This window comes from Ostrinia nubilalis, chromosome 28 (assembly GCF_963855985.1).
Source record: "Ostrinia nubilalis chromosome 28, ilOstNubi1.1, whole genome shotgun sequence".
In the NCBI taxonomy this organism is placed as follows: domain Eukaryota; kingdom Metazoa; phylum Arthropoda; class Insecta; order Lepidoptera; family Crambidae; genus Ostrinia; species Ostrinia nubilalis.
The window spans coordinates 6,019,104-6,027,624 of NC_087115.1; the positions used below are offsets into that span (position 1 = coordinate 6,019,104).

Genomic DNA, 8,521 nt, shown 5'->3' on the forward strand with positions numbered 1-8,521 from the left:
ACCTACCGAAAGTCCGAACCGAGGACAATTTTAAAATAAACGAATCATTAATTAATTCACTTTACTTGTGTAAAAATATTTTAAAAAAATATTTTTATTTTTGCACATTTACTTTAACGTTAATTTAAACGTTATAATCGAATACTTTATTATTACCTTTAATTATTACTATTAAAGATTTACTACATAAGCTAATATTCCCATTTTACTGTAGGTATGCGTAATATTTCATAATGTGTGCGCAATAAATAAAAACTACCAATAAAAAAATAGGCACTTTTCTTCACTAGAGTCTACCAGACATTTTACGAACCTCATGTGGCACTGCTCTTTCAGTAGAGCTGGAAGAAGATGAGCTCCTTCGCGTATTTTTCTTCAACCTTGGCCCCATAGAAGACGATCGTGGTGGCGCCTTCTTACTGGACGACGACGACAACTTCGTTCGCTTAGCACGCTTATTTCATCGTCAGCTGACGGGTGTCCCTGGCGGTATACGAGCTCCATCTTCAGTAGTCGTTGTACTCAACTGTGAAATAAAGTACTCGACGAAATAAACTGTGTCTGACCAGCATCAACTCAACATCATAATATGGAAGCTATGTTCATGTTATATTAAGCAAAAGTTTGATTAATGTCTTTTCCAAAAATCTAAATCTCAAAAAATAAATCTAAAAATCTTTTGTTTCACAAATAATATTATGCTCCCTGAGCAAAGTGTAGTAAAATACCATTGTGACATGTTTCTATTATACTTATGCATCACAAATAAAGATTTTGTATTTATATTTGTATTTTATTCAGTACGACCTACACACACAACTCATGTGACAATTGGACGGCTTCCTTGTTATGTCAGCAATAGAAAAGGCTTTTTATTCTAGAGACATCCTAAACAATGGGGCCCTTAAGGCGCATCTAGCCTGATAAACTGGAGGCACGTCTAGCCTCGTCATACTAAGTCATAGTCATAGTCCAAGGCACATCTAGCCTATTAAACTGGAGGCGCGTCTAGCCTCGTTATATTTAGTCATATTCAAAAGCGCATCAATCCTGATAAACTGGAGGAGTGTCTAGCCTCATACTAAGTCATAGTCATGGTCACAGTCATAGTTATAGTCAAAGCCAAAAGTCAAAATATCTTTATTCGTTTAGACTAATTAATAGTACTTACAAATGGTCGAATATTTTGTTCTTAAGGAGCCTCTACATCTCATACTTAGTCATAGTCTAAGGCGCATCTAGCCTAATAAACTGGAGGAGCATCTAGCCTCGATATACTAAGTCAGTCACAGTCATAGTCATGGTCATGGTCATAGTCATAGTCATAGTCTAAGGCGCATCTAGCCTTGTTATACTTAGTCGTAATCAAAGGCGCATCTAGCCTTGTTATACTTAGTCATAGTCAAAGGCGCATCTAGCCTTATAAACTGGAGGCGCGTCTAGCCTCGATATACTAAGTCAGTCACAGTCATAGTCATGGTCATAGTCATAGTCATAGTCAAAGGCGCATCTAGCCTTGTTATACTTAGTCATAGTCAAGGCGCATCTAGCCTTGTTATACTTAAGTCATAGTCACAGGCGCATCTAGCCTCGTTATACTTAGTCGTAGTCAAAGGCGCATCTAGCCTTGTAATACTTAGTCATAGTCAAAGGCGCATCTAGCCTTGTTATACTTAGTCATAGTCAAAGGCGCATCTAGCCTTATAAACTGGAGGCGCGTCTAGCCTCGATATACTAAGTCAGTCACAGTCATAGTCATAGTCATAGTCAAAGGCGCATCTAGCCTTGTTTTACTTAGTCATAGTCAAAGGCGCATCTAGCCTTGTTATACTTAAGTCATAGTCACAGGCGCATCTAGCCTTGTTATACTTAGTCATAGTCAAAGTCATAGTCAAAGTCATAGTCATAGTCTAAGGCGCATCTAGCCTATCAAACTGGAGGCGCGTCTAGCCTCGTACGGAGTCATAGTCAAAGGCGCATCTAGCCTTGTAATACTTAGTCATAGTCAAAGGCGCATCTAGCCTTGTTATACTTAGTATAGTCAAAGGCGCATCTAGCCTTGTTATACTAAGTCTTAGTCATGGTCAAAGTCATAGTCATAGTCTAAGGCGCATCTAGCCTATCAAACTGGAGGCGCGTCTAGCCTCGTTGTACTGAGTCATAGTCAAAGGCGCATCTAGCCTTGTTATACTTAGTCATAGTCAAAGGCGCATCTAGCCTTGATATACTTAGTCATAGTCAAAAGCGCATCCAGCCTGATAAACTAGAGGTGCGTCTAACATCGTTATACTAAGTCTTAGTCATGGTCATAGTCATGGTCATAGTCATAGTCTTAGTCATAGTCTAAGGCGCATCTAGCCTGATAAACTGGAGGCGCGTCTAGCCTCGTTTTAAAAATAACTATTTCATGCATTAATCGAAATATTCATACGTTTTTCTACTTGAACTTTTAAAATCAATTACTTTTTAACCAAATAAATAAAAACGTACCTTTTGAGCTGTAGATCACGTACCACTTCTGAGTTGAAATGAAACACTCTTGTAGGTTGTTCTAACTTGTATTTCAGCACCACTGATTTACACAATTCCGACATTATGACGTCATCTTAATAGTACCTCTTGCTTTGAACGCTCAAATCGAACTGACTGTCCAGCGGCATGCCAGCGATAAGGTAACTTCCCCTTCCATCAGTGAAAGTCAACCGGTTCAAAACGACTTATCGACGGCATGCTCCGGAACTAGTCAAATGCAATACTTATTTCATAATTAGCTGTTTTCTTAATTTTTAAAATACTAATATGTATTCAATAAAAATCTAAAATAATTAAATTAAATAATAAATATGAAATAATTGGATTTAATACAAAATAAATTCTAAAATCATTCTAATGTCTGCAAAATGCCTAGGAAGTAATCAAATAAAGTATTTTAAATTAAAAATGGGTTTTTGGGTTCTTCTAAAATACAATACAAATACTAAAATTGTAGCAAAAACTATTTAAAAGTAACCAATAATCGTATAAAATACAATATAAATTCTAAAATCATTACAAAAAGTCTGCTCATTTATTGCCATTAAGGCGGAACAAAGTTCGCCGGGTCAGCTAGTATTGAATATTTTTTTTTATGTTTACTACACGCTCTTATGTTATAACGACATAAAATGAGATAAAACTTACCAAATTCAAAATAAATCACTCGAAAACTCGCCACCACAACAAAACAAAACTAACAGCAAACAAACAAGCGAGCGAATCACGACATTGGCTCTGATCGGATTCATTCACTCATTCAACGCGCCGAACATGACCGATAACAGCGCAGAAACTCCCGAATGCACATTCGGTTTCGGTCGTAGTTTCGGCAAGTTTGCCGCCGTAAACGAAACTAAACCGAAACTCGTGTTTTTACCGAAACTCAACCGAAAACGAAACCGAAACCGAACATTCGGTCGGACACTAGGTAAGGCTAAAGACCGGTCGCCGAGCAGATAGTATTTCGTCCAACGACCTCATGCTACCCATCCTTATCACTCGCACGTAATTATATTGCTGTCGCGACTGTGCAACGAACGGCCGCAGTGTGAGTGCGAGTGATCGAATCCTACATTAATTCTAGGGGCAGCTAGTTTAATAATGTTTTAATGGTTATAGGCGCTCCACCAACTGTGGAAGTCACTATGCAACCTATCACGGCGCCAACTGACAGCAAAGAAGTAATAAAGGCGCCAACTGACCACAAAGAAGCACTACCGGCGCCAACTGGCAGCATACAAGCACTAACGGCATCAACTGGCAGCGTACAAGCAGTGACGGCGCCAACTGGCAGCAAAGAATCACTAACGGCACAAACAGGCACCATACAAACAGCCACTGCACCAACTTACAGCATACAAGCGGTGACGGCGCCCACTGACCACAAAGAATCACTCGCGGCGCCAAAAAAATCACTAACGGCGCCAACTGACAGCTTACAAGTGGTGACGGCGCCAACTGACAGCAAAGAAACACTAACGGCACAAACAGGCACCATACAAACAGCCACTGCACCAACTTACAGCATACAAGCGTTGACGGTGCCAACTGACCACAAAGAATCACACGCGGCGCCAACTGACAGGAATGAATCACTAACGGCGCCAACTGACAGCATACAAGTGGTGACGGCGCCAATTCATAGCAGAGAAGTGCTGAAGTCTCCGCAAACTATCATAGCGTCCGACACTAGTCCAACGAAGATTGAAAATGATGAAGGTATATAAGTTTTTTGTTTATTAAAACCAAATACCTAAGGGCCCTTACCCAAGAAATTCCAGTTTCAAGGAAAACTATAACGGTTCAGATAGATCAGTTAGTTTAAGAATAATAGTCGTTCAACTCAAGTATTAGAAAATTTCTTACCTAATAAAAATTCCTTAGAAGAAAACATTAAGACTTTATGTTTTGAAGTGATTTTAGATGAAGTAATTGCTTGCTTGACTGAGTTTCTTGTGCTGCTTCTTCTCAGCACTGGGCCACTTATTGTTCTGAAGCAGTGGTGGGGTGCTGGGAGGTGTTGTTAAAAGCCTACTATTACACTCGACATCAAATAAATCGCACCTCCCGCGACAAGCACTTTCAAACGTATGCATCCCCACTTCCCACCAATATTGGCACCATTTATAAGCCTAGTTCTAATCTTCACTTCATTAAAAGAAAGGTTTTTACCCCAAAAATATGTCTTTAGAAGGATCCAGATCACTTCTTCAAAAAATAGGTAGTTACGCATTAGCCAACTTTTATGGCTATAAAACTGTTAAGTCGGGATAAATCGCTATCCATCTGTTAAAGAGGACACGTGTGATCATTATTTGGTTTTATAACCATAAAATTTGATCTAATTGATCCCAGAGGTGAGCCCAAAGTGAGGTCTTTTTTCAAGTCACATTTATGGTATACATATGATAATCATTTATTTAGAAATTAAATGTGTTTTTCTTTAAGGATATTTATTGAGCTTTCAAATAACACCAATATTGTTGGGGCACTATGATTATGTCAGAAGAAAATCTTTAAAGTTCGCGTCGCGGAAGGTGCGGCGTCTTACCTATCAATAAATATATAAATAAATATAAATATAAAACCTTGTATCGCAAAACGAAATTTAAGAAATAACTATAATATTGTAGTAAAGGTAATCGAGGGGCAACTACGGAATCCTACAGTGCGCGTGCCACGACACGCACTTGGCTGTTTTATTACCTACTTATTTTACTGTTTCAATTTTATTTTATCTATCTTATTTGAAATCTTTTGTGAACCATCGTTTATTTCTTTTTACAGAGATGCCTCAGAAAGAAGATATGGACGAAAAATCAAATTTACCCGAAGAACTAAAAGATGAATCGCCAAAAATTTACAAAAACGAAAGAGAATTATTGATAGAAATGAAAATAGACGTCTATAAAAAAAATGTGAAACCAAAGAATATAATAAAGAAAAAAGAAGAAACTGCGAAACCAAATAATACAATAAAGAAAAAAGAAAAAGCAACTAACAGTGAAGTGACTATAAAAAAGAGAAAACTCACTAAAAACATGAAACCAAATAGAAAAAATGAAACAAAATTAACCGTTAGTAATAATTTAACCGAAAACGAGGTATATTGTGAAGTCCCATTATTTAAATCGGATGACCCGTTAGACACAAATTATAAAGATAATACACCAAATACAGATAAATTAGACAGTTCAGACACGAATATGGATACGGAAGATATAGAACAAAATGATGAAAATGAAACGAAAAATATTACAGCAACAGAAAAAACATTTCCATGTGATACTTGTAAAAAAGTCTTCCCAAGTAATGCGAGGTTGAAACGCCATAGACGTGTGCACACGGGCGAGAAACCATTCTCATGCGAACATTGCTCGAAAACATTCGCAGAAAAATTTAACCTTAGTCGACATTCCCGAATCCATTTCGGAGAAAAGCCATTCGAGTGCGATCTCTGCGGAAAATGTTTCTCGATTAAAACTCACTTGAGCGTTCACTTACTCACGCACAATAATTCTAGTAAAAAACAAACTAAAAGCACTGTGTCGTGCGATGCTTGTGGAAAAATATACACGCACAAAATGAATTTAGCACGGCACATTTCAACAAAGCACGCCAGCACACATACAGGTGAAAAACCGTTCTCATGTACCTATTGTCATTACAAGACCGCATTAAAATGTAATTTAAATACTCATATACGGACACATACAGGTGAAAAACCGTTCTCATGTAACTATTGCGATTACAAGACTGCTGTAAAATCAGCTTTAATTAGACATATACGGACACATACAGGTGAAAAACCGTTCTCATGTAACTATTGTGATTACAAGGCTGCTGTAAAATCAGAATTAATTAAACATATACCAACACATACAGGTAAAAAACCGTTCTCATGTAACTATTGCCATTACAAGACTGCTGTAAAATCAGATTTAACTAAACATATACGGATACACACAGGTGAAAAACCGTTCTCATGTACCTATTGTCATTACAAGACTGCTAAAAAAGGTAGTTTAAATACTCATATACGGACACATACAGGTGAAAAACCGTTCTCATGTAACTATTGCCATTATAAGACCACCCTAAAATCAACTTTAATTAAACACGAAAGGACACATACAGGTGAAAAACCGTTCTCATGTAACTATTGCCATTATAAGACCACTCAAAAATCAACTTTAATTAAACACGAAAGGACACATACAGGTGAAAAACCGATTTGAGGTAAACACTCTCTATAGAAAAAAAAATCTTCAGTAATTATTTCAGTAGGTTGTAGGTATAGTTAGTAGTATAAAAGCAGTAAAAGATGTAGCTAAAAGTCTTTGGTGTAAGTAGGTAGGTATACTATACAGGGTGTAAACGATAAGTGATCTCACTCGATTATTTCTAAACTATACAAGATATCGAAAAATTTATTACTGACCCTGAAAGTGCTTACCGCGTACGTGCTTACCCAGTTTTTGGATATCTTGTATAGTTTTTAATATTATGTGGTTTTACTAAATGTATGGAAGCTGGAAACATTGAATTTTCGGATAGATCCATTTATTTTGTAACCTATTATTGGTACCGTTGGATAGAGCTCGGGAAGCACTTTCAGGATCAGTAACCAGTTTTTGGATATCTTGTGTAGTTTAGAAATAATCGAGTGAGATCACTTATCGTTTCCATCCTGTAAAGGGAGGCACACAGAAAAGGCCTAAGTTACCAACAACGAGAACCGAACATAGGACCACTTATGGCAATGTTAGTAGGTAGGTACGTCACTACCGTCATATTTTGCTTCCGTTCAGTTAATGTTCTCAAAGCTATATAGGTCTACGCAATACTTTGAGAATAGTAACTGAGTATTATTTATTTATTTTTAACAGAGTTATAAAGTTGCCTATTTAAACTGTATTTTCTCAATTATTAATTTAATATTGACATAAGTATGTTATTCTAATGATGGTAGTTCATTCATGAACATGATTTTGAAATTACTTACAATTTGAGACAATATTATAGTTATTAATATTAATAGGTATTTTAACTAAGTTCTTTACTAAACAAAAAATACACCGAAACTAATAAAATGTTTTGTTTGTATTAAACACGAACTATTTATTACTAATGAAGTCTTGATTACTATCAATACTAATTTACGACAAAAAGTATATTTTCCATTTTTTTTTGTAATTCATTCTACCACTATAATTTGTTTTTTTTTTATTGTAAGAGAAAAAATATTTTTGTTTTATAATTGTTATTGTGTTTAAATTGTGTCCCTGTCTGCATGATACAAATAACATTTAAGTAACATAACGCCTTAATAAAGTTTACTAAACTAAAACGCTTGTATCATTTTTAAACCTCTACTCCGCTTTGATGGAAACCAGGCCTTAGAAGCGTGAAGAAGCGCTGCAGTGGGCCCATAAGGTTAAACATTCTTTCTTAACTTTCTTAAGGTAGGTATATTAACTTTTTGAGTGAGTCACATAACAGCCCGGCCACGCTTGCCGCACGTACGACTATAGTTTTCATACAGCGTTAGGCCTGGTTTCCACTAAAGCGGAGCAGAGCAGAGCGGAGGAGTGTTTTGAATAACCAATCAGATTTCATTATTTCCACTTCTCCTTTAAGCTTAATACAGCTCCGACGCCGAACCGTGCCGCGCAGCCGCCGCTGTTAAAATTTGTAAAAAAAAATCCGGTACTTCGATCAACAATTCCAACCAGATATCGTCAGCGCAAAAAATATGTCTGGGGAAATAAGAGCGCACTTGAGAAGTTACTTCTTATTTTTAACTAACGCCAACTCACATGACTGTGAATTTTAAAGACTTTTATTAAATTAAATTGATGCCAGAGGAAAAAGAGCATAATTACAATAAAAAAAAACTCACTTTCTGATATCTAGTTGGTATTGTTGATCTAAGGCCAACACTTCTTCGCTCTGCTTCGATCCAGTTTGCTACGCTCCGCTTTGG

At 36.7% G+C, this 8,521-nt stretch overlaps 1 protein-coding gene and 1 long non-coding RNA gene across 3 annotated transcripts in view; both read left to right on the forward strand.

The window, feature by feature from the left end:
* The window catches only part of LOC135085331 (uncharacterized), a 34,724-nt gene extending 26,839 nt beyond the window's left edge, over positions 1-7,885 (forward strand). The window contains exon 2 of the long non-coding RNA XR_010260077.1: positions 7,577-7,885. This is a non-coding gene — a long non-coding RNA (uncharacterized LOC135085331). The remainder of the gene's footprint in view (positions 1-7,576) is intronic.
* Positions 1-7,885, forward strand: part of LOC135085270 (zinc finger protein 271-like) — a 32,056-nt gene extending 24,171 nt beyond the window's left edge. Inside the window, exons 1-2 of one of the 2 annotated variants that reach the window (XM_063980017.1) lie at positions 3,633-4,254; positions 5,323-7,885. In XM_063980017.1, coding sequence (XP_063836087.1) covers positions 3,645-4,254; positions 5,323-6,773 — 2,061 coding nt within the window. In that variant the 5' untranslated portion in view covers positions 3,633-3,644 and the 3' untranslated portion in view covers positions 6,774-7,885. Of the gene's footprint in view, positions 1-3,632; positions 4,255-5,322 lie in introns of those variants that run through there. The other variant, XM_063980016.1, reaches the window with a different exon arrangement.
* Positions 7,886-8,521: the final 636 nt, after the last annotated feature.